The following is a 27,133-nucleotide window of genomic DNA, read 5'->3' on the forward strand; positions in this document are numbered from 1 at the left end:
CATTGTCACTATCCTACTCAGATCAACCAGATATATTCAATGAAACTACCTGACTATCTATGCTTCACAAAACCAGTGCTGCCACCTAGTGGCCAATACACGGCACTGTGTTCTATAATTTCCTAAGAAATAATACCTATAAGTCTCTTCAGTGTCTGCACACTGCCAGAGAAACAATAGCACCAACCTACAGCTCACCCTCCCACTTGGTAGCCCCTGCTTTAACCATAGTTCAACTCATCAACATACATTGTATACTACCAGTACTATGGGGTGACTTCTCTTACTAAGAGGGACCTTGGCTGTCAAATTCCTCACAATGTGGGAGCTCCCACGTTTCCCTTCAATTCTTCCGCCCTACGAACTGCGGATGCCTGGGTGCTAATTATGCCTCTCTACTCCCCTTGATCCTGAACCATATGTAGCGAAGCAACCAAACCTCCTGCCCCACTACTTCCTCAACTGGTTTCCTCCCCATTTTACCACGATGCCCAGAAGGGGTAAAAAAAACGCACTTGGAGAAAAGGTAACGGTGATCTGCAGTAGTTACCACTAACGAGTGGAGCAGGTAGTAAGTGATTGCAGCAGCACACTTGGAGAAATGACAGCGATGAACTGCAGGAGTTACAACTAACGAGTGGAGCAGGTAGTTACAACTAACGAGTGGAGCAGGTAGTAGGTGGTTGCAGCAGCATGCTTGGAGAGATGACAGCGATGATCTGCAGTAGTTACTACTAACGAGTGGTAAATTTTTTAAAAAATATATTACGTTAACTGTCAAAAAGTGTGCGGAGATTGCAGGGGCTTAATGCCGGCGGCTACACACTATGTGCAGGTCCGTTCGGCAGAGACAGGCAGGGAGAGTGCGCTGGCCGGCTGCTCTGTCTGTCTCTGCCGGACGGACCTGCACATAGTGTGCAGCCGCCGGCATTAAGCCCCTGCAATCGCCCTCCTGCGCTGCCACTGTACCGCTGCCCCCCTCCCCCTGGATTCCCCCGCTGCCACTGTACGGCTGCCTGCCTCCCCCTGGATCCCCTCTCTGCCACTGTACTGCTGCCTCCCTCCCCCTGGATCCCCCCACTACCACTGTATCGCTGCCTCCCTCCCCCTGGGTCCCCCCGCTGCCACTGTAACGCTGCCCCAGCCCCTGGATCCCCGCTACTACTGTATAAGAAGCACCCAGTTTTTAGACCCCAAATTTTTGGGAAAAAGGTGCGTCTTATACATGGGGAAATACGGTAATTTAAATATATTTATACAGTAAGATATTTATAAGTGTTCCAGCCACAGGTATTTTCATGATCCCCCTGTTAAATTAAGTAGCCCCCACCATCAAATAAACTGCCCCCACATTGCCATAATTACTTCCACACACTGTTAAATGACTAGCCCTTGCCCTCACAATTAAATAAATATTACACTCACCCTATGCATGTTACATAAAGAGACCTCCTCGCCCATACTTACATTCTTCTCTCCAAAAACCACAGTCCCCCCTCCCCCTGTAAAGTACCTGCACCTAGATTCCAGCCACCTGTTGTCTCCAATAAGAAAGCTTTCCATGGGATTCCTAGCTGCTTTTTATTCAGTGGCTCCTCCCGATTTTTCTTGCCTCCACTTCAGTTACAGCTTCATGTGGGGCCCAGTCTGACACTGAGCAAGTAAATTGTCTGGTTCATATGAAGCTCTCCGTGATACAGAGAAGAAAGATGTTCATGAAAAGTAATCCTAAATTTGGCTCCACAGGCTAACACAGAGACAACCTCAAAGGCTTCAAAACCGTAACGTGTTTCTGCATTACAGCAGGCATTTATTAAAGCACAACTAAACCTAAAATATAAGATGCTTCATTTTTTTATTACATTTTTGGAAAAAATGATAGAAACAAGATGTTTAAATAATTACAAAATGGTAACATGTCTTTAAATTATTTTAAACTAGTATAACACAAGAAAAAGGGGGGAGGGGTGACAAAGAGGGGGTGAGAAATGGGAAATGGCTACATAGCATGACTTAACAGGCGCACTTCTCTTTTAAGGTTTTCGTAAATTCAAAAGGATGAAAAAAAGCATTTCTTAAACGTTATGACAAGAGTTCTGGTTATGGTCGTTAGGGAAACATGCAAGGAGAAGACTGAGTCTGGAGTTAAGATGAAGGAGCTCCTTTTCAAGGCTCAGGGGGAGGAAGGTGTCAAAGCGACGCTTATCCAGGTCTTGTTTAAGCTGCCTCATGTTAAAGGGCTATTTTTAATATTCACCAATATATAGTTATATTACCTGGACCTTGGACTCTTGAACACAGACCTTGAGAGAACCGGAGATATCTGACATTCTCAGCTGGCTGCACTGTTTTCCAACAGGAATACCTACAGGCAGTCTGCTGCACACTCTGACTTAGTTATTTCACGAGATTTGACAGATAAAAGTTAATTGCTGATTGATTGTTATGATTCACACCGAAATACAATATCAGTAAAAGTGTTTCGTTTTTTTTGTTGATTTTTTTTTTTAAAAAAAGTTATCATTGTGGTAGCTCACACTGAAAATCATACTTGCCTACTCTCAGAATGTCCAGGAGACTCCAAAATTTCAGAGAGTCCTGCCAAATGCCTAGAAAAGCAGGCACCCTCCCGGATCTCACACATTTTACCACAGGGGAGGGCTGGCACATTTTAACCTGGGGAGGAAGACTTGTCTCACCAGCCAATTAGGAACATTTTAAGAAAAGAAAAACCTGCAGGTGACCCAGCCCAAGGTAGCCTACTATTTGACCGGCGCGGGGGGCATATGCACCCCTGCCCTTGCTTCCCTAGTGAAGTGAGCAAGACAAGGGGCTTAATGAGTGATTTGCGTCATCATGACTACCCACACTCCAGCACCCTTCTAGGATCTTAAATGTTGGCTAGTGCGCCAAATATGCATTATATATCTCTAGCAGTAGCCTGATATGCATGCATATTAAAAATTGCCTGTACACATATCCTGATAGACATTTATTACAGTCCCATTTATCTAGGTGCATTGAATACAGTTTTTTTTTTTTTTAAAAAAAAATTTTTTATTGTAGCAGGTTTATTTCAATTTCAATGTGAATTTTACTGTAACTGGAAAACATAAGAACACTACAAGTGTGAGATTGTTGAATGACTGTTAGTATTTCTACACCATGTTCCATGACCAAGTCTGGGAGTTTATAACGGTTGATATAATAAAACAAAAAGTAATCAATTCCTAGTTAGCAACTGAAATACAAGCAAGAAAGAAAACTCGACAGAACATGTATAGTAGTCCCAAAAAAGTTTCTATTCAGATTGATATAAAACGGTAGAGAACAGTGAATGCTGCTACCCAAAATCACGTGATCCATTTTTTTTACACCACGCTTCGTCACAAAAACCAATGAAACACAGTACAGTGGAATATGACAGCCAATTGGAGGTCGGAGCGGAAGACGGCGCGTCGTTCTGAATTCGAGCGCCTCCTCGCCCAATCAAAGAAGCGAAATGCATACAGGGCGGGCATATGCAAATCCAATTTGAAAAAGACGGCGGGAAATCTGAGTTTCGCGGTACTACCTTCGCGCGTAAACCGCATCCCTTCATTCATTGTCAGCTTCCTGGAGCCATTTTTCAGCCGCGGCGGTGGCGGGGAGGTCGGAGTCGGGGCCCTATCATTCACAGCCACACAATCCGCCTCCATCTGCCTCCCCCGGTGCTCGATAGCCCCCAGGCGAGCCCACCCCATGTACCGAGGGGATTCCCTCTAGCTACATCCCTGACTATTTCCATCGTACAGGCCGGGGCCGTGAGGATTACAGGGGTCAGAAGGAGGAGACCACATCTACCCGGGATAAGAGCGGCGCAGAAGGAGGAGACGAGCGGAGAGGCTGCTCAATAAGATGAGAAAAGGAATCCACCCCGGGCACGATAAGCTGTTGGTTCCCGGGCTCCAGAGCTCGGAGAAAAGCTCCGGTCTGTCTGGGGTGTTCGTCGCTGGGGGAGGCGCTGCGAGTGTGGTTGGTGCAGGAGGAGGCGGTGGATACCTGCAGATCCTGTCCTCGCCCGGCCCGCTGCACCATCCCCAGCAAGGACTTTGTGCTACCGAGCAGCAGCACCAGGCAGCCACCAGCTTCATCTACTCTACACCGCACGGACCAGCCGGCAGAGCCGGCCTACTGCAGCCAACACTGGGGCGCCCTCTGGTAAAAGACGTGACCCCCCTCCTACCCATCCCCTCATTACACATTACATGCGTGTTCAAGCTAACAAGATGTATGTTTTTCTGTAAGCACCAAATCTAACACGTATGCATGTGTCCACACTGTCATAGTTAGCACAAGTGCTAATGTCAGTGTCTCATCTCCTACATTTCATGTGTATTTAGTGGGCTTATGCGTGGGCATGTATGTTAAAAATATGTAGTTATACCCTCTACTCTTTTTGTGGCTGTGTTTAGTTACTTTTTCAGGGGACAACACTGTAGGCACAAGTTAACTGTTTTAAGGATTCTATTTATAGGTAGGGAAAGATGTAACATAAAATCTATTTAGAACTATTGCTAAAATGGCATTATATGTGCACTATGTTACAGCAGGCGAAAACAGGCTCACGCCCCGGATGGTGGGGGTAGGGGAAAGGTCACCTGTGTATTGGCTGTTTTTGCATCTGTCACTATGGGGAGGAGGTGGTGGGGGGTTATCACACTGGTCTGTAATATAGCTGCAGTGCCTTAATACAGCAAAAGATTAAGTTGTTCTAGTCTTAAGAGTTGCAGTACATGTACTGGTTCTTTATCAACTGAGTAACCCAGGAATTGTGGTATACTTGGGCTACTAATTGTCACAGCAAAAATGATATTAAGTTGTGTGTTCTATTTAGTATAATATATTATACTTATGACTGATAGATAACTAGTGTTTGAAATTCAACTATAAAAATTAATATAAGGAGATGATTATCAGAAATACCCAAGCCAGTAGTACATCTTTTCAAAAGCATCATTTCAAAACACTGAAACCTCTTCACTATATTTAAGGCCCACATCTTTATGTTGTGTCCATCTCAAATACTAAGGTGTTTGGACCATAGAGAAGTTTCAGCTTGAATGCTGACCACTCATTTGTGATGCACAACCCATTCTGCAGTGAAATTTTAATCCATGGACAAGATTCATAATTCATTTATTCAATGACCTGTTGTCAGTCACTGTAGCTGAGTGCAAAGTGCAGCAAAACATTGCCATGATTTGACTTTACATTTAAAGCTGACGTTTCTTGAAAGCACGTACCGGCTTGTGGTTCATGGTCAGACATATTTAAACTCTTATCAGCTATTTATATAGTGCCACTAATTCTGCAGCGCAGTACAGAGAACTAGCTCACATCAGTCCCTGTCCCCGTTGGAGCTTGCAGAGAGTCAATTTTGATAGCAGCCAATTAACTTAGTATGTTTTTGGAGTTTGGGAAGAAACCTGGGCATCCGGAGGAAACCCACGCAAGCATGCATTGCATATATTGCACACAGCTAAGGGCATGGTTGGGAATTGAACTCACCCCAGTACTGTGAGGAATGCTAACCATTAAGCCACCATGCTGCCCCTTTTATGACATGGGACCCTAGCTTGGAGCAAGCCCTATTAATGTCTAAATGATGTCACTATAATCCTGCGGCAACTTCTAACAGGAGAAGTTTGCGAAATTGGGTAGTGTTGTCCGTATTGAACTGTCTTTACCAACAGGTGGCAAAGAATCATCAGAGGTAAAGAACTGAAACTGGTTTTCTGTGATGACCTGACCAGCACTTTTATGAAAGGGGCTCTTTCTAAACCATAGCTCCCTATTTGTCTGAGCTACTGTATACCATATAATTATCTCTAACCATATATAATATAAAATATATGCAAGTTTAAAGTTGCATAAGCACTTATTGCTAATATGCTTTTTCTCCTCCTGGGGACGACTACATGCAGACATTTTTCCAAACCGACGTATTTACTCTCACAGACTCGGCTAAAAAATAAAAATGTGAGCAGAAGGACTAATCAAAAGCTGCGATTGTGGCTTCGCTATGGCACATTCTTCCATTTTAAAGCATTACAAAGAATAATTTCTGAACAGAAGACACTACTACATCAAAGGCCTGTCCCTTATTTTGTGTCCATATCAAATACTATGGTGTTTAATTTGGAGATCCATACAACATAAGCGTTTTAGTTTGGCAAATCTAAATGTCCTGCTTGGATGATAAGGTGGTTTTAAGACATGCTATGCACCACAAAAGGAGTTGCCAATTGGACAAATAATTCAAACTTGGGTAGGACTTTTTAATACCAAGCAATGTGTTACAGGCTTATACTTGGCAAGAGGACTTGCATTAAGGTTGGTACACCCCCCCCCCCCCCCCCAGTGACACACGTTTTGTTGCATGATGAACTATCTATATTTTGCTAATTGAAGTTAGCTTGTGGGTAACTGACTTCTGTAAAGCTAGCCGTATATAAGCTCTTCAGGCATGGCTAATCTTGACACTTGGCGGGAATTCAATTCCGTGAAACGTCCTGTTGGAGCCTCGTGCGGAGTGTGACTGCACACACACCTGGGTTTTACAGTACCCAAAACATTGCTGATCTTTGCTTGCATATATGAGGTGCACGGAAAAATCAGCAATGTTACGGGTACCAAGCATCTCTCAAGGCTCAGTCGCAAAATTGAAGAACTGAATCTGCCATATTGGCACATAAAGGTGCAATTTCACTATTGCTGTGAGAGCTGAGTTTCTAAAGTATTTATTGCGCACATGGATCACATTTGTATAATGGAGAGTGTAAACACTACATATTCTTTACCCAAAATCCAGGAGTGTTAAGTGCTTGTGACCACTGCCTTGAAGTGGTCAATTTGCTAATGAGTTATTACCTGCTTACATGAATATTACAAATTACAACAATTTGTTGTGTTGTCTGACACCTGAGACTTAACCAGATAACTTAATTGATGAGTCTATGCCTGTTTTCAGATGAGTATCTTCGGCTCCTCTCATTCAGCTGCTTTGGAGGCTCCTGCAATGCAAAGGGTTAATATTTGTACATGTTGCTGTGAGGATTTCTCCATACTGTGATGTTTAAATGCGGACTGGCTGCACCCACTGTGAGCCAACTGTTGCTACTTGTCACAACTTGAGTGGTGTATGCAGATCTAGGTAGTGAAAAACAATCGTGCAGCGTGTTGTGTACGTTTTTTGGATCTATATTAAATGAAGCCTCATTTTAGTATGCTTTACTTGATTGACAGATTAAGTCTTTTAACGGATAACCTATTTTCCTTCTACAACCAGGACTTGTTTTTTTAAATTTCATATGATTTAATCTCTAAATTGACTTATGTTTTGGGGAAAATAATATACTGTAAATCTGTTTTCTTGCATACAAAAGCAATACATATTGTTACACAGGTTAGATAAATATGATAATGAAATGAGCATCATTGAAAAAGTAGGGATAAAACATACTTCCATCATGAAGTGGATCCAGCACATAACCTACTGAGAGCTTTTCCAAGTTGCAAGTGTGGTAGGTGCTGGTTTTCAATATTGGGAATGAAACTTGATGTGGCATTTTTTGGAGGCTGAAGTAATGTTAATAGTAGTTCTAGTAATATTAGTACAATTATAGCTCCTAAGACTTCCACAACAGTTGGTGTGACTGAAGGGTTTTTGCTGCGTTGTAAGGGCCTTGATGCCTCACAGCCCATAAAGATGGGATCATCAAAACTAAAACTGAGTAGTGGAAACGATCTGTCATCCATCTTATACTGTGCATACATATTTAACATTCCTTACCCAGTATATGTGTTTAGGTGTATGCATGTGTATATAAAACTAGTATGCAGTATTCAAAGGGGATGCATAATGTCAATTCATTATACACCTAAGGTGTTTATGTATGTCTTGCAGAACCTTATAACTCCTTCAGATTCTTCTATAATTAACTTTAGCAGTTTGCTAACTTGCACTTTTAGGTGTTAAGATGGCCCCTAAGGGTCTTTTTGCCCTTAAGTATAAATCATTGAGGCTTAAGGACTCTTGCACTAGGAGTTTTTCTATACTTTCAGTAAGCAGTTGACAGTGCTTGTAAAGGCAATGTTGATAAATTATGGATAAGATCATCCATGCCCAAAAACCACCCAGTTCAGGAGTTTTCTGCAAGCCCTGCAAGAGATCTCCTGGGAACTTTAAATTCAGTCAATGCTTTGCCTTTTTTTTTTTTTTTTTAAATGTGTAGTGAAGCCATGTCTGAGTTTTTAGTTTTGGTGTTGGTCTCTAATAGGACACAACTTGGTCAAGAAAGCGTTACTTTTAAGCAAATTAAGTCCATATGGATTTCTTGTATAGGTGATGTGTATCTACTGCATTTTGCTTCAAGTAAAGTGTTTTGTTTTTTGGTACCAATACATGCTTAAACTCCTATTTGATCAATAAAATCTTGCTTAGCAACTCTCTTCTAAGATCACTGGGCTGAATCTTGTGTTGCATTTGGGAAGATCTGTTCTCAGTCAAAGTTATCACATCTTTTTTCTAGTCTGGCCAGGCAGAAAGCATTTCATAATTTCAGTAACAAGGGGAAATGGTTGCATCAGATACTTGCGTTGTCGGACCTTATAAGGTTGATTTTTATTTTGCACTGATTTTGGAGTACAAGCTAAGGTTTATGTGACCAAAAGAAAAATTACCACCGTGCAATTACAGAAAGCTGGCCTACCTTATCGGACGCCCTCACTCCCAGATCTGGAGATGGACAATGTGGTGGTGTAGGCTTTCTACATGCTGCGCCTTCCAAGTCATACAACCTCCTCATTCATTTAAGGGTCACACCATCTCTTTTCCCATGTTTTATAAACCCAGTCCTTGAGGACCCTCATGTTTTCCATATCCCTTCGCTGCAGCACAGGTGTATTCATTACTGACTGACACATTACCACAGGTGGTGGTATTTCACATGTGACCTGGACCCCTGTACCCCCAATCCCTGTCCAGTCCAGTTTCCAAATTCACTGAGAAAGCCACTATCTCTGCTGCTACATAAGCATTTTACTTAAACCCCCTCCTTGGTCTTTCCAAGTGGACTTCATCTGCCAACCACTGTGATGGACACTATCTTGAGACCTTGTCTTTTCCTGCTTTGCTAAATCTCTACAGTCTCTGACTTGGTCTTCCAATTCTCTGACCACAATCACCATTCCTTCAGCTTCACAGTGCATCTGTTTGAAATGCACATGCGTAGGTATATTGTGGGTGAAGCAAAATTTGTCAGACAAAAATAACTAGTCATGAGTCGGTCAAGATCTGTTGTAGCAACCAGGTAATGAAAGATGTTAAGAGCCCAGGCTAGTATTTCATACTTTAACGTGTCAGCTAGAATATAAAGCACGTCGGGAGCACTTTTTTTTTTTTTTTTTTTCCCCGTTAAAAGTATGCTTTATTTTTACCAGAAGCAGTAAATTTATTCTGCAAATCTTGGCAATTGGATAGAATTATATTTTTCTAGTTTCCTGTGAAACATGTAAATGTAACATGAATAAAATGTAAGATACATTCAGAACAAGATATGTGCAAACAAAAAACAGCCTTGAATAATTTTAAAGTTCAGTTCAAAAGGTTTTAAAGATGTTATGCATACACCTGATTTCGTATATTGTAAGGAACAATTGTCCAAATTACATAACTCTAAAGAACTAAGAATTCATGGCAATGTGCCACATCACCTGCTTTAACAAGCTGTTTTTGTAAGTAGGCTGGCTCCAATAAGAGGTTTACTGTAGGCTCCAGCCATAGGCTCCCCTCCCTATGGCTAGAGTCTAGATTACCTTATAAGTAAAGTTTGGCGCATCCATTAGGTGTCCATGAGACATATAGCCAAGCTCCGTTTGAGGGTTACAGATTTGGAGAAAGTTATTGACCTAGTCTTATACCCTGTTGGATGATAGGCTGTGGGGTTAATCCAAATGTTCTCTTAGTGTTTGTCAAGCTGTGCAGAATTTGTGCACAAAGGTATTGCCCCCTCCCCAAGCACAGATTTTGGGCCACTATTGCTGAATACTTAATATATTGTCTGTGATCATTAGATAAAATGTAGCATTAGCCTGTCCCATCTTTGTAAAAGTCTTGCATGTGGCACATTTACTTGACTTCTTGCTTGTTAAACTGCTACTCAAATCTGTTTTCCAGGCCAAGCGACGTTTGGAACTTGGAGATGGAAGCCAGCAGTATCTCTCTGAAGGATTGAAAACTCCAAAAGGCAAAGGAAGAGCAGCTGCACTCTGTCCAGACAGTCCAAAAAGTAGGTTTTCGTTAAAAACCTGTGCTGTAATCTTGCTTGTTTTCACAATCCTAAAAGGATGAAATGAAGTAGACGGACCAAAATTTATAACCCATGTTTCATTTTTGTTGGATCGTTACCTGTGATGTTTTGGTTTAGACGTTCAAATGCATGATGGTGTTCTTTTATGAATGTCACCCATTCTATTTTAAGGGCAGTTTAACACTATATTTTTTTCCCCTTTCTGTCCAATGTACATATTAAGGGATGAATGTTGAAAAATTTCGGCCTAATTTCTCTAATGACCTTTATTCTCTCCCAGACATCTGTGTTCTCATTTGGTGTGGGGTATGATATAACATGGGCAGGGTCCAGACCCAGGGAAAAATGGTCCCCCCTGCTCTGTAATTTTCAAAGTATTTTGTACAGTTAAACATTTTGTAAACATTCATTCCTAAAGGTCAGCAAAATGATTCCCACCTATTCATAAAATCACTGATTTTTTTCATATGTACTTGAATGTATGCAAATGCTCTGATAAACATGGCGCGCTCTAATTTGCAAGAACCATTCATTCTGTGAACTAGAACCATCTTTATAGTACAATCCTAAAGATTCTTTGTTTACATTCACTTTCAGCCATAACTGTTCTGCTGTCAAAGTTGAAACCGCTCAAACTCTTGCATAATTGCAGCACTGAGCCTTTGGCTTGTGGTTATGCAGGAATATCCTTTTCTGCTGCAGGATTGGTTTTGCAGGTGGAAAATGTTTATCCAGTGCAGGATGAAAGTATGGTCATGATAGTTTTTTCAACACTTGGGTACACACTGCAGAAAAATTCTCCAATTGCCATATGTTTAATGATTTTATCAACAACTGACAGTACCGATCAGCATGCTGATTTATGTGCGCACTTACATGATTTATCTTCAGATCTGTGCTCTTCATCTGTCAACCATCTGCTGAAAAGATTTTGACTCTAAATTCTATGGAGATCTGCCTACACTGCTGGTCGTGAGTGCACACACTCTTCAGAATTAGCCCAACATTGTTCCATCGTTTATAGAGATCTTTAGTTTGTTTATAAAATCAAATGGAACTATATGATGAGCTTTGGTACAGTAAATCATGATAGTGGGCGCATACACACTAATGCAATATCGGACCTAACGCTCGTTTATCCTGTGATTGGCACAATAATCTGGTAAAAAAAACATAGTGTGTACCCATCTTTATTTCTTTCACTTTGAATAGTCTTTACCATTACCTCTTGACTCTGGTGTCCTGTTCAGGTAAGGCATGTGCCTTTTAGTGCTTTAATGCCAGTATACAGGTATTGTTTCATCAAAGACAGATGGTTATTAACCATACTTGTTAAATTGAAGTGACCCCTGCATTTTAAAGTTTGTTTACTCCCTTTTATTTATTTTTAACAGATCCCTAGTACTGCAGGTAATTCTGGCATCCAATTTTATTAAACCTTAAGTCTTATACAACAATGGGATATTACATTTACATTTGTAATGTAATAATGCAAACAGAAGTGTGACTATTCCTGTGTTCTGCTTTCACTGTTAGTAGCAGTTTTTTGGGGTTTTTTTTTATACACATTTAATGTTCACCCACTTTCTTCTTTCTCGTCTAGCTCCAAAGTCTCCCTTGGAAAAAACTCGTTATGACACCTCGCTTGGTCTCCTGACAAAGAAATTTATTCAGCTGCTTAGCCAATCCTCTGATGGTGTTGTGGACCTGAACAGAGCTGCAGAGGTCCTCAAGGTGCAGAAAAGAAGAATTTATGACATCACAAATGTATTGGAAGGCATTCATCTCATTAAGAAGAAATCAAAAAATAACATCCAGTGGATGTAAGTGCATTGGTCTTTATTCACCCACTTGTATAGACGATATGTGCAGTTACCTAACTACCAAATGAAGTTGTATTATGGATTATATTCTTTGATCAGTTGGAATCTATTACATTTGATCACTCCATTACAAGATTTATGTTCCACATGACTTTGAGGCATTCTACTTCTGGACAAAGACCACCACTGAACTACATATTTTTTTTTTTTAGAGGAAAAGCTTTTGTTCCTTCCATCCTGTCTGAAAGCATGTAAAGTTTTTATGTAGCTAAATGAGATTCATTATGTGTTCACCCTGTGATGCAGTAATTGCCCATTAAGCATGGTCATGCTTCCAAAAGAACTGCATCAGAAAGATTAATTTAGTCAATATATATTTTGCAAAAGTTTCACTTGTCTAACTGACTCGTAATTAAATATTTGGTAGTATGTGAGATACCAAGTGGTGCTTGCTCAGCAGTCCTTTCACCTGCCAGAGGAAGCGTAATCATTTTGAATTTCAAGTTTTGTTTTTTTGAGTGTTTGGGATAGTTGTGCAATTACAGCACTTTGTTGGCAGTGAAATTCAAAATTTCCCCCATCAGGTGTGTTGACTCAGATTGTGGGTGATGAGCCTCAAAAATGTTAGGATATATTGCAATATAACTTTAGTTGTGTGCTGTGACTGTTTAATTGTGTACATTATATTGGACCCCACGAGGGACCAAAACCAGACTGTATTCAAGATCCTTCAGGTTTTAAGTGGTGTGTACAATGCCCTGTAAAGATTGTTACCTTTTTATCTTATCTCTAAACATGATCATTAAAGTTTATAGGTGGTGGGGGCAGTGTGTATATAACCTTAGGCTGGATGCGCACTACAGGTTTTTCACTTGATTATTAGGCCAATCGTCAGATTAAATGTCGTTTCGGCATTAGTGTGTACGCTTTGGATTATCATTCCAAAGCACATCGCATTATTTTGATTTTTATAAACGGAATAAACATCTGTAAGCGATGGAACAGTGTCATTCCAATTCAGCAGTGTGTATGCACTTATGACCAGCAGTGTAGGCAGATCGCCATAGAGTTTAGTTAAAATCTTTTCAGCCGATGGTTGACAGATGAAGAGCACAGATCGGAAGGTAAATCTTGCAAAACGTGCATAGTATGTACACATGAATTGGCATGCTGATCATTTGTCGTTGGTAAAATCGTTAATATCACATTGGGAGAACTCTTCTGTAGTGTGTACCCAGCCTAACTTTGCTTTTACACACTACTCTGCCCAAATGCATTTGCATATGTCTGATCTCTGTTCCTGTAGAAGTTTAAACTGCTTCTGAAAGTATTATAAGTGATTTTTTAGTCATTGTCTACCTTTCGTGGCGCGTACTAACTAGTTTCATAAAATGAATAACATAGCTTATTATTTTAGGGGCTGCACCTTGCCTGATGATGGATGCAACATGGCTCGGTGTCAAGGACTATCCAAGGAACTTTCAGAGCTCAGCCAGGAAGAGAATAAGCTGGATGAGCTGATACAGAACTGTACCTTAGACCTGAAACTTCTAACTGAAGATTCAGAAAACCAAAGATATCCTTTGTGTAAAAATGTTTTATTATACTCCTGGTCTAATTCTTAATGGGAGATTTTCCTTTCAGTTGTGAAGCTTTGAAGCGGGCAATAGCTGGCTGTGCTCCTCCGTGGCACCATGGTTCTGATGGTACACATCGGTTGTATAATTGTGTTAATTTTGACCTTGCAAGGTCTTGTAAGTTTGCACATATTTGGATATATGGAGATGGGAATATGTGAAGCACACCTAGAGTTCTGTCTCCTCTTGTGGTTCCAATTGGGAAAACAAAGTTTTGGTCTCTAACGCTGTTGTATCAGTAAAAATGTGCAAGCCCACATATACTAGTCCTGTGCTCCATGACATTTGTACCACACTAAAATAGTTGGCTTGTGTCACCACTTAATATATTGTCTGGTTTGCCCTTCAAATTGCGTACAATGAAAATTTTTATGTCTGCAGCTAACATTTATCTTTGGCTGCGCCTAATTGTCCTTACAAGTTCATGAGCTTAAAATGTTGTGAAACAGTTTTCTACTGTACTATGGTTAAGTGATTTTTGTTTTGGTGTTTGAGTACGTCTTCCTTTCTCGAGCATGTTTGGTTTTTAGTCTAGCATTTATCCAAAATGCTGTCTAGTAGCCTTTTTTCTTTTGTTAGTCATTATTAGAATGACTACATGTACATGGGGTTCTTATGCTATTGTATATGTACCCCAAGTCTTACTGACATGTTTAAAGCATGACATCAGACCTTTCAAGGTATATCAGATTACTATAGTTAAAATTAAGAGGGGGTAAAGCCCACTAATGGTCCTCATAAAAGATTCAACGTTTGCAGGTAGACGGGTACTTCAGTTACAAAACTGTTTCCAAGCCGTTGAATTTATTACATAAAAACTTTGTTGACAGTGAAATGTCCTTAACTTTGCTCACGCTAGCTTATGTAACCTATCAAGATATACGAAAAATCAGTGGCCTTAAGGACCAAACCGTTATAGTGGTGAGAGCTCCTCCAGAAACTAGACTTGAAGTGCCTGACCCAGTTGAGGTATGGAGTCTATGCTATGTTTGTGTGCCTCCCACTCCCCTCCATTTGCTAGAGAATTGCATTGAGATGTGTTCAGTACTTTCTTAGGCATACTAACGTTTATGCTCTCCCATACTGTATCTAATTAAGTTAAGAAATGTTTATATAAACAGAAGAGGAAAGGCTTATGGTACACTCACTGCTGTTTGTTGCAGGCAATGACAAACAACCAATTTGAAGTGCCACCATTCTTTGGCTAGGGGATAATGTAGAAAACCCCCACAAAACGTAAAGATTAATACACAAACTGGAAACAATCTAACGCTTACCTTTGTGTAAATTTTTTTAGATGAAATGTACTCCTCTAAAGCTGTGTTTCTACCCTTGCACTATATAACACCCAGACTAAATGACAACTGAACAAGGGTTTTTGGGGGAGGGGAGAGGGGTGGCTCTGTTCCAAATTCACCCACCCCATTATGCCCTTCATCTTCAGTTTTGTAAGCTAGGAGGATGGAAAACAGGGCAGCACCCCTGCATGCCTCTTAAGTGGTCCTGCTGCATTAAAGTGCGATACTTGAAAGCCTGTTAAGCAATAGGAAAGTGACAGTCTGTCATGGTCTTGCTTATGTTACATCCAAAACTAACCCACTGTTTATGAAAACACTGAAGTTGTGGCTATTTTGTTTGTTTGATATGCTAGCTAAGGTATCCAGAGACTGTACCAAGCACAGTGTCAAAGATCTCTACGTGGATTCCTCATTTGAAGAGTAAATCTTGTGATGTCATCAGTACTACCCCCAGCAGAAGGCAGTTATCTGGTGGAACAGCTTGTATATTTGATATCTCCTGCACTATTGGATCTGATTTAAAACACATTTTTAGTTCTGAAAAGTCCCACTAAGGACAATGCCCCCCACTACTCATAATATAAACCTGTGAAGATAAGCTTGAATGCACAGCCTTATCTCATTCAAGTTTTAAATACTAACAATTGTCCTACATCTGGAGTCTGCTCCTCAATCTGAATTGCATAAAATTCTAGTACTTAGAGCAGGGCACCATTTTACTATAATAGGTGGTTGGTAATGTGACCTTTTTTTCCCCACCTGTTTTTCATACTACTGTTTTTGGACAAATTCTCATTGACATTGGGCATCTTTAATATTTTAACGATTTAGCATTTGAAACCATGTGAACCTCTGTTTAGTGTGCTTACAAGTAAATCGCATGGAAACAGAGCACACCTAATCTATTGGTGGTGCCTCCAGTTAGAACTTGTAAAGTCTGGCTTGTATTTGTTGTAGTGCAGAGAAATGGAAAAGGTCATTTGTTCTGTTTGACCTAATTTCTATGTGACTTTGGTATCTGCAGAGTTTACAGATACACTTGTCCAGCAGTCAAGGAGCTATTGATGTGTACTTGTGTCCTGAAGAGAATGAATCCTGTAGTCCAGTAAAGCAAAGCAATCAAGACCACAACGGCAATCTTTCAAAGCCAAACTCCAAAGGTAACCAGAGAGATCTGTTGCATGTTCATTATGCACTTGGTAGACCTTGGCTGGTCATTATAAAATGCATAAAACATCCGATTGTTTCAGGACTCCACAAGTGTAAAAGTATTTACGCTTTAGTACCCACAGTTATGGAACATACGTTTCAAATGTTGTTTTGTAGTTTGTAAGTTCTTTCCACCAGGGACAACATATTTGTACTTGATTACCCTTTCATAGAAGTGACTTGCATAACTTTTGTTTCTTGTCTTGTTTTTTTTTGTACAGATTTGCTGTCTCCCAACACAGAAAAAGTAAACTGCACAGTGGAAACAATATCTCCTTTAACCTCTCCAACCAATCTCCTGCAGCAAACAGAGGATCAAATTACTTTAAATCTTGATGGTCCATTTGTGAACTTGCTCCCTCCCTTCATCCATGAGGATTATTTGCTAAGCCTTGGAGAAGAGGAGGGCATCAGTGATCTCTTTGATGCCTATGACTTAGAAAAATTACCATCTTTAGAAGACTTCATGTGCAGCTGATTAATACACATTCTGATCTTAAACCAAGGTTTGTTTTGTACTAAATACAAATGGAACCAGAGCTACTTTTGACATCACTTACTTGACACCTTAATTGCTTCTTTTTTTTCATATATAGAAGGCATGAATTTACCAATGCAGCAGTGGCTGCAAAAAAAAGTGCATTAATTGAATAATAGAGGCTATGCAAATTTACAGGATTAGGATGATGCACTGGGATTGCTGAAAGGCACAAATGAGTAACTTGAATCAGTTTGGCTTTCTTGGAATCTCAATCGGTAATGCTTGGCCTGGTGAAGTCAGTCTGTGCCTTCCTGTACATTATTCTCCCCAGCCCTTGTGGAGAAACTCCACAATAAATATGAACTGTCATTTTGCATATGCTGTGTGCATTTTTTTTTTTTCTTTTTTTCTTTTTAGTGTTATTCCACCTCAGAACTAAGGATTAGAAGCGCTCAAAGAAGTGTAATGAAACCCATGCATGTTAAATATAGAAAGACCTTGTATGGGATGTCAATTTCCATGGTGTCTGGAATATTTTAATGGCATTCTACGTTATTTGGAGCTTGAAGTGCCTGGTAGATGCATTGTGTGCTAGGAGTAAAAACAATGTGTACTACAGTTTCCAAAATCTGATTTAAAATTGAGTTTCCTTGAGGAAGTGAAGTATAGCTAGCTTGTAAAGTAATCTAGTCATATGGGGTTCCAATGCCTTCCTATTTAAACTTTGGTAAGTCAAAATGTTAACTACAGACTGGTTCCCTGTAATCTGTTGACCGGTTTTGTTGGTATGGTTTAGAACCTTAAATTATGTATTGCCGTAGAGATGCATTGAATTGTGACCTGAAGTAATCTGCAGCTACTGTCGGGACAAATGGTGTGTTCACTTATAAAGCTATACTTATGTTGTATGCATTAATTTATATATGGTCATTCCTGTGCACTGACCAGTTAGCATGCAAAATGGCTGATATTAAAGTGCCAAAGGTTTACATTTTTATTTAAATGTAGTTTCCTGAAGTGTTCTCATTGTACGAATGACCAAACAGTGGAGGATTGCCCTGTTTCCAGATTTTCAAATGTGCACAATGGAGAGATAAAATTACATATTTTTTTTTTAGTTTGTAGAAACTGCATTAGGTTCTTGCATACTTGACTTCACATGTCAAATGTGATAATTAACATGCAGCAGTTTCTGAGCATTCCCAACAGCACATGCTACTGGATATGCTTTTAACCATTGTTTACATGCTTTTACTAGGGATCATGCAAGTAAAAACACTTATTTAACAATTTGATAAGGACTGAATCTTCTTTAGAAGTTGGCTCTGTTTGATCCACAATATCAGCGCATTCCCTCCCCCTTCCCTTCAACTCTGGTACAATTTGAGCTGCTATCTGCGCCTTCCAAATGTGGGAAATCCTTCATAGATTAGATACTTTAAACATTTATTGACCTATTAAAAGAAAAAAGGTAAGTGCGCGTGTGTAGAAATGTCTTTTTAAACCCTTTCAAAATCTATACATAGACTGGAGACCTGTGTAAAGAGGGTATGAGAGATGCTTCATGTTTTTTTAAAAGTATTTTGTTAGGGTCAAAATCTTAAAGAATAATGCTATTTAACATGATCTTGTGGACAGAATTTGTGAGCTTGTGAATTTTGTATATGATGGAATTTTTTTATATATTTTTTTTTTTGGATGTTTGTGTTATTGGTGGTCTTTCTGCATGGTCAGAAACCTTCACTAAGTGTGAATTTTATTAGAGAAATCAGATTCAGATTTGTGATTTTTAGATGAATGGCCTGTAAAATAATGTAAAAAAAAAAAATCTAAATATTTGTAAATAGATGAATTACAGGCTGACCTGTAATTTAACTGTTTTGTCCTTTACATAACATTTTTGTAAAGCAACCAATAAAAAATTTTTTTTTCCTAAGTTGTGTAACTGGTAATGAGGGTCTGTATACCACTACTACTATTTAGGTGTTTGTGTTCCAGGTGATTCTTCCTTATTTATCTATTAAATCTCTCTTGTGTAATTTTGTTGGAAGGTGCTTCTACTGGTTTTCCACAGCACTGAATAGGTACATAAGAGAGATGGCTTGCACACAAGGATGATTTGCACATTTTAAAATTGCAACTGCATAGCAAAGTTAACCAGGAATTGTTGACAAAGCAAAATAGTGTAAAATTAAAAAAATATTCTATTGGCATAGTTTCTTTTCAGTTTGCTACAAATTAGAGTAGGATATTTAAAACCACTCTACTTGTGACTTGATTTTTCTATTGTAAAGGAGGAGAAATTGTAAATACCCAATTTCTACACACAGCAATAAACTATCTGAATATTTTGTCCCATGGTACAAAATGTTTATGTAGGGTAACTTGCTATGGTAAAAAAAAAAATAGATGTTCTCAAAACATTCTTAATTGTAATCTGGTCCTGTATATGTACATTGTTCTGAAACACTTGTTGCTCATGTAAAGCCGAATGTCCTGAACACCTGCCATAATATACAAGAAGAAACTCGTACAGCACTATAACAGTTCTTAACTTGTCTGGGGAAAAAGCTCAAATGCCATTGGTGCAATAAAATGTATATAGGAATTGGTGTAGAAATTGACTAATTATTAAAAGCAATGGTGCAACTTGCTCTACAAACATGAATACTTTAGTAAGAAATTGGGATAAAGCTAATCCAATTATGAGATGGAGCTTGTTTGTGGTAAGATGTACACTTGTCATGGGGAAAAATGTCACCCAGTGCCATAGTGGAAGGTGTGGTTTAGCCTAAACTGTGGATAGAAGCTGACAGTGGCTTGTAAGTTCTGGCATTTATTGCAGATTTTATTTGCAATTCAATATCCTAAATGGCTCCCTAATATAGAGCTGTCTGCTTTACTAATCATTCAGGCAGGCCTACATTTTTGTGGTTTACAACAAAAACTGCTGAGCTATCAAGACTTTTTGCTGAATAATGCATACTACCACTGCATTTGTTTGGATATCAGGTGCCATATCTAAGTAGTTTCAATCTCTCAAGCAGCACGGTGGCTTCGTGGTTAGTTAGCACTTCTGCCTCACAGCACTAGTCATGTGTTTGATTCACGACCATGGCCTTATCTGTGTGGACTTTGTATGTTCTGTGTTTGCGTGGGTTTCCACTGTGTTCTCTGGCTTCCTCCCACATTCCAAAAACATACTAGTAGGCTAATTGGCTGCTATCAAATTGACCCTAGTCTTTGTGTATGTTAGAGAATTTAGACTGTAAGCGCCAATGGGGCAGGGACTGATGTAAATGTGCTCTCTGTACAGCAATGCAGAGTTAGTGGCGCTATATAAATAGCGGATGATGAATCTGTTTGACTCTCAAGCTTAAGTGCTATTCTATAATGACATTTCTGCTTTCTCTGTGGCAGCCATTATTGAATGATTATCCCCAAGTCAACTGAGTAGAGAAAATATTGACACCCCTAAAAGATATATTGTGACTTTGTTTTCATTTCTTTTTATAGATGTGAAAGGCAGTGATAGGTTTTTTTTTTTCTATAAGCAGGTTTACCTACAATGTTCCTGGTGGAAACCTGAGGCTCTTCTGTGTCTCCAGCTTTGGTAGGCCCACTGGGATAAGTGTCTCCCCAAACCCAACATTCTTGGGCTGGAAGTTGTTGCAGGAGGAGATTCCAGCACAGTGTCATCCAATGCTGCAGCCACTGACACTGGTATTTAGATGGAGACAGCAGTGTTTGTATTCTGTTTCAGCCAGGGATCTGACCAGACACCTGTTAAGTCATATGCTAGTTAGGGTGGTAGTTTTTGATATAGCAGAGTTAGAGATTAATTATTTTTACATTATCTGTACTCTTTAAAGAGCCTGCATGGAATAAGATGGCCAATAAAACTCTAACATAATAGGTGGAGCCTGTGTTAAAGATCTGCCTAACACATACTAATCACATACAGAGGATACAGCTCTGAAAAGTAATGACTTCTATTCCAAAATATTTTGAATAGAGAAACATTGCGGAGCATTTTAAACAGTGCCAGACATAAGCGTCAATCACTTTGAAGAATTAAACTATTCTGTATGGAGTCAGTCAATGTCTCTGCTTGAGATGTTTCCATTGTACATGCCTACTGTTTGGCACCTGTATAGCTCCCAGGCCATTTAACAACATGTTGGGAGTAGTGATGGTGTTTTGCAGAGGCCAGAATTGCAGTATACCCATACCTCGAAGATTTTTTTTTTTTTTTTTTTTTTCTGTTCAAGAGAAGTCAAAACACAGCACCGAAGACAGTCCGTTACAGAAGCAGAGCTAGATAATAAATTAGGACAGTGGTTCCCAAACTTTTGCAGTTTGCAGCACCCTTAGAGTCTCCATAATTTTTTTAAGGCACCCCTCCAAAATAATTACCGAGCAGTCCTGTCTTAGAAGTAGTTGGGTCAAAAAATTGTAATAAGTATTTAGGTCAGGACAGAAATGCTTATTTAGTTGTATGCAAAAATGCCCCCTCTGCATCCAGACACTCTGCCCTCTGCCACGCTGTCCCCCCTCCTCTGCCCTCTGCCACGCTGTCCCCCCTCCTCTGCCCTCTGCCACGCTGTCCCCCCTCCTCTGCCCTCTGCCACGCTGTCCCCCCTCCTCTGCCCTCTGCCACGCTGTCCCCCCTCCTCTGCCACGCTGTCCCCCCTCCTCTGCCCTCTGCCACGCTGTCCCCCCTCCTCTGCCCTCTGCCACGCTGTCCCCCCTCCTCTGCCCTCTGCCACGCTGTCCCCCCTCCTCTGCCCTCTGCCACGCTGTCCCCCCTCCTCTGCCCTCTGCCACGCTGTCCCCCCTCCTCTGCCCTCTGCCACGCTGTCCCCCCTCCTCTGCCCTCTGCCACGCTGTCCCCCCTTCTCTGCCCTCTGCCACGCTGTCCCCCCTTCTCTGCCCTCTGCCACGCTGTCCCCCCTTCTCTGCCCTCTGCCACGCTGTCCCCCCTCCTCTGCCCTCTGCCACGCTGTCCCCCCCTCCTCTGCCACGCTGTCCCCCCCTCCTCTGCCACGCTGTCCCCCCCTCCTCTGCCACGCTGTCCCCCCTCCTCTGCCACGCTGTCCCCCCTCCTCTGCCACGCTGTCCCCCCTCCTCTGCCACGCTGTCCCCCCTCCTCTGCCACGCTGTCCCCCCTCCTCTGCCACGCTGTCCCCCCTCCTCTGCCACGCTGTCCCCCCTCCTCTGCCACGCTGTCCCCCCTCCTCTGCCACGCTGTCCCCCCTCCTCTGCCACGCTGTCCCCCCTCCTCTGCCACGCTGTCCCCCCTCCTCTGCCACGCTGTCCCCCCTCCTCTGCCACGCTGTCCCCCCTCCTCTGCCACGCTGTCCCCCCTCCTCTGCCACGCTGTCCCCCCTCCTCTGCCACGCTGTCCCCCCTCCTCTGCCACGCTGTCCCCCCTCCTCTGCCACGCTGTCCCCCCTCCTCTGCCCTCTGCCACGCTGTCCCTCTGCCACGCTGTCCCTCTGCCACGCTGTCCCCCCTCCTCTGCCCTCTGCCACGCTGTCCCCCCTCCTCTGCCACGCTGTGTCCCCCCTCCTCTGCCCTCTGCCACGCTGTCCCCCCTCCTCTGCCACGCTGTGTCCCCCCTCCTCTGCCACGCTGTGTCCCCCCTCCTCTGCCACGCTGTGTCCCCCCTCCTCTGCCACGCTGTGTCCCCCCTCCTCTGCCACGCTGTGTCCCCCCTCCTCTGCCACGCTGTGTCCCCCCTCCTCTGCCACGCTGTGTCCCCCCTCCTCTGCCACGCTGTGTCCCCCCTCCTCTGCCACGCTGTGTCCCCCCTCCTCTGCCACGCTGTGTCCCCCCTCCTCTGCCACGCTGTGTCCCCCCTCCTCTGCCACGCTGTGTCCCCCCTCCTCTGCCACGCTGTGTCCCCCCTCCTCTGCCACGCTGTGTCCCCCCTCCTCTGCCACGCTGTGTCCCCCCTCCTCTGCCACGCTGTGTCCCCCCTCCTCTGCCACGCTGTGTCCCCCCTCCTCTGCCACGCTGTGTCCCCCCTCCTCTGCCACGCTCTGTCCCCCCTCCTCTGCCACGCTCTGTCCCCCCTCCTCTGCCACGCTCTGTCCCCCCTCCTCTGCCACGCTGTGTCCCCCCTCCTCTGCCACGCTGTGTCCCCCCTCCTCTGCCACGCTGTGTCCCCCCCCCCTCCTCTGCCACGCTGTGTCCCCCCCCCCTCCTCTGCCACGCTGTGTCCCCCCCCCCTCCTCTGCCACGCTGTGTCCCCCCCCCCTCCTCTGCCACGCTGTGTCCCCCCCCTCCTCTGCCACGCTGTGTCCCCCCCCTCCTCTGCCACGCTGTGTCCCCCCCCTCCTCTGCCACGCTGTGTCCCCCCCCTCCTCTGCCACGCTGTGTCCCCCCCCTCCTCTGCCACGCTGTGTCCCCCCCCTCCTCTGCCACGCTGTGTCCCCCCCCTCCTCTGCCACGCTGTGTCCCCCCCCTCCTCTGCCACGCTGTGTCCCCCCCCTCCTCTGCCACGCTGTGTCCCCCCCCTCCTCTGCCACGCTGTGTCCCCCCCCTCCTCTGCCACGCTGTGTCCCCCCCCTCCTCTGCCACGCTGTGTCCCCCCCCTCCTCTGCCACGCTGTGTCCCCCCCCTCCTCTGCCACGCTGTGTCCCCCCCCTCCTCTGCCACGCTGTGTCCCCCCCCTCCTCTGCCACGCTGTGTCCCCCCCCTCCTCTGCCACGCTGTGTCCCCCCCCTCCTCTGCCACGCTGTGTCCCCCCCCTCCTCTGCCACGCTGTGTCCCCCCCCTCCTCTGCCACGCTGTGTCCCCCCCCTCCTCTGCCACGCTGTGTCCCCCCCCTCCTCTGCCACGCTGTGTCCCCCCCCTCCTCTGCCACGCTGTGTCCCCCCCCCTCCTCTGCCACGCTGTGTCCCCCCCCTCCTCTGCCACGCTGTGTCCCCCCCCTCCTCTGCCACGCTGTGTCCCCCCCCTCCTCTGCCACGCTGTGTCCCCCCCCTCCTCTGCCACGCTGTGTCCCCCCCCTCCTCTGCCACGCTGTGTCCCCCCCCTCCTCTGCCACGCTGTGTCCCCCCCCTCCTCTGCCACGCTGTGTCCCCCCCTCCTCTGCCACGCTGTGTCCCCCCCCTCCTCTGCCACGCTGTGTCCCCCCCCTCCTCTGCCACGCTGTGTCCCCCCCCTCCTCTGCCACGCTGTGTCCCCCCCCTCCTCTGCCACGCTGTGTCCCCCCCTCCTCTGCCACGCTGTGTCCCCCCCCTCCTCTGCCACGCTGTGTCCCCCCCCTCCTCTGCCACGCTGTGTCCCCCCCCTCCTCTGCCACGCTGTGTCCCCCCCCTCCTCTGCCACGCTGTGTCCCCCCCCTCCTCTGCCACGCTGTGTCCCCCCCCTCCTCTGCCACGCTGTGTCCCCCCCCTCCTCTGCCACGCACAACATTTTCAGCTGCAATTGCAAAACAAGTCTTTAAAGAATTTTCTAAAACTTTTTAATTAATGTAGTGTCAACTTTCCATATAAACCAAGGAAACTTAACTACGCGCTTGCTTTCCAGAACTAAATTGAAAGAGGAAAGATTACATATTTTAGACTTGTAAAGAGCAATCTGCCTATATTTCAAGCACTGAGAAATATAGACAAACAGGTCCACACTAATAAGAAAACAATTGAGAAAGTATTAATACAGAGAGAAGCTAACGAGTTACCAATACTACTATTTTATTTTTTTTATACATTTGAACATGGAAGGATCCTCCAAACTGTTTAACAAATATAATTATTTGCTGGATCTGTTGTCGATTTCTTTTAGAACCCACCACCGGGCAGTGGTTGAGTACATGCCATGAGTATGTTGTCATAGACTAGGAAATAAGAAATTTATTTTCTTCTAATTCCATGGTAGCCATAGTAATCCCTACCAAGCTTGTGAATGAATTTCATTGATGTAATTTAATAATTGCTGCTAGGGGAAATATTAACCACCATATTTGTTCTATGAATATGTGGCTTTAGAAAACTTCACACTACCCATCATGATACTACTTTGTTTGCAGTTTTATTTTCCAGGTTTGCAATAATGTCATATGAGTGCTACAACCATGCTTGTCAATGCACATGTGATATTGTCTAGCAAGTGAAGTATATAAATGGCTGGTTTTGGTGTAATGGTGTGGGGAATGTTTTCTTGTAACACATTCTGTCCCTTAATACCAACCAAACATCATTTTAATGCCACAGCCTACCGCCGTAGTGTTGATGACTAGGTGCATCCCTTTTATGGCCACAGTCTACCACTTTTCTAATGGATACTTCCAGCAGGGGAAAAAAAAAAACGTCACAAAGCACACCTCATCCAAGCTGGTTCCACAAACATGACAATGTGTTCAGTGTACACCAGTGTCCTCCACAGTCACCAGATCTTAATCCAATAGGGCACCTTGGGGATATGGAAGATTTGCAGCATGAATATGCAGCATTTGCATGATACCAACATGGAACAGAATCTCTAAGGCTAGGGTAATCTTCTTGGGTGTAGTGCAACTCAGGTACACCCAACTACTGTTCGCAGAAGTCTGGCCAGAAGTGGTCTTCATGGAAGAATTGCAGCCAAAAGGCACAAAAACATAGGCACTTGGGTACAGAAAAATGGCAGCAGGTGCTCTGGGCTGAGTCAAAATTTGAAATATTTGACTGTAACAGAAGGCAGTTTGTTCAGCGAAGGGTTGGAGAGCAGTACAGCTGGGGATTTAGTCAGGATTAATGGTGTGCTCGATGCTGAGAAATACAGACAGGTGCTTGTCAATCACGCAATACAATCATGGAGTTGTCTGATTGGCTCCAAATTTATTTTGCAGCAGGACAAGCACCCCAAACATACAGCCAATGTCATGAAGAACTACATCGTAAAGAAGAACAATGATTCCTGAAAGTGATGATATGGCCCTCACAGAGCCCTGATCACAACATCATCAAGTCTGTATGGGTTTACATGAAGAGACATAAGGGTTTGAGCAAGCCTACAGCCACAGATTTGTGGTTAGTTCTCAAATATGTTTGGAACAACCTCCCTGCAGAGTTCCTTCCAAAACTGTGCAAGTCTACCTGGAAGAATTGATGGATTGCTGCTGTTGTGAAGGCAAAGGGTGGTCACACCAAATATTGATTTGATTTAGAGATTTTTCTTCTGTTCACTTTGCCTTTTGTTAATTGATAAAAATAGACTAACACTTCTATTTTTGAAAACATTTTTACTTTGCAGCATTTTTTCCCACAGTATTTTATATATTTATCCAATGGTGTAATGTAAGTTATTAATGTATCATTTTTCTTTCATGTTTTCCTTTTAAAATTTATTTTAGTTTTATACCTCTCCCTGTCACAATTTTGGGCCTCCAAAAATCTTGCGTTCCCCCAAAACCTGCAGCCTAGGCAACCAATTGAATAATCAGGCCCTGTAGATCATAGCTAAATCTACTTTTGGGTATTGTTACCATTTCTCCAGATAGTTAAGATCAACTTTATAAACATACCTTCTCTCCAAATCAAGTTTCTTATATTGGATTTTCTATTTTTTATGAGAGGAAAACAAATCAAAACCACAAAGAATAACATAATGATGAAGAGTTTAACATATCTCTTGCTTGAAGAGATTATATTATAAAGGTTAACAAAAAAAAAAACACTTTTAAAAATCCCCTTAACCTAACCTGCTGTCAGGATTCGTAGCATTAATACCACAAAGAGAATCCTAGAATGAACTAAGTGGTTTTATTAAGGCAGAAATACACAGGAAACTAATGGATGCGAATGGTATGTTTCAACGTCAGAGATGGCAGGTGCTACGGAAGACAAAACTAAAGTACAGGATGATTAATGGCAAAGGTTAGTCCATAGCAACAACAGGTTTCAGGATGCGAATGGGTTAAATGCAGCACAAGTTAGCAGGTTTATCAGGTAAGAGTTGCAGATAATGATAGTGTTCAATCTATAGTAACAACAGATTTAATGACATAAGGCTAAAACTGCAGCACTGGATAACAGGTTAGATGCTGGTACATTGATGGCAAGATTGCCAGATTGAGCAATGGAAGGTTATCAGTGCAGTTTCAGGATGGGTGTAATGCCTGTTGTTGCCTGTGTGAGGATGGTGCTGGAGAGTAACAGTGCGAGGGATGGAGCAGAAACCATATTGAGACGTAAATTTGCATGGTGAAACACTGAACACAGGCGAGTCTAATGGAGCATACAGTGGACACCACAAACCTGAAGCTTACGGGCAGCACGGTGACTAAGTGATTAGCACTTCTGCCACACAGCACTGGGGTCATGAGTTCAATTCCCAACCATGA

The 27,133-nt window shown here is 43.0% G+C and overlaps 1 protein-coding gene across 2 annotated transcripts; it reads left to right on the forward strand.

The window, feature by feature from the left end:
* Positions 1-3,557: 3,557 nt before the first annotated feature.
* On the forward strand, positions 3,558-25,724 carry E2F3 (E2F transcription factor 3). Of its 2 annotated transcripts, XM_075213137.1 has the most exons (8): positions 3,558-4,200; positions 10,220-10,331; positions 11,956-12,175; positions 13,593-13,751; positions 14,667-14,781; positions 16,135-16,270; positions 16,541-16,825; positions 25,640-25,724. In XM_075213137.1, exons 1-7 carry the CDS (start codon positions 3,898-3,900, stop codon positions 16,795-16,797), a joined length of 1,302 nt encoding a protein of 433 aa, XP_075069238.1. In that variant the 5' UTR covers positions 3,558-3,897; the 3' UTR covers positions 16,798-16,825; positions 25,640-25,724. The 2 variants fall into 2 exon arrangements, with proteins under 2 accessions (XP_075069238.1, XP_075069237.1); XM_075213136.1 differs by lacking the exon at positions 25,640-25,724 and having other exon boundaries at positions 16,541-17,803.
* The last annotated feature ends 1,409 nt before the right edge of the window (positions 25,725-27,133 follow it).

Source organism: Mixophyes fleayi, chromosome 5 (genome assembly GCF_038048845.1).
Source record: "Mixophyes fleayi isolate aMixFle1 chromosome 5, aMixFle1.hap1, whole genome shotgun sequence".
In the NCBI taxonomy this organism is placed as follows: Eukaryota; Metazoa; Chordata; class Amphibia; order Anura; family Limnodynastidae; genus Mixophyes; species Mixophyes fleayi.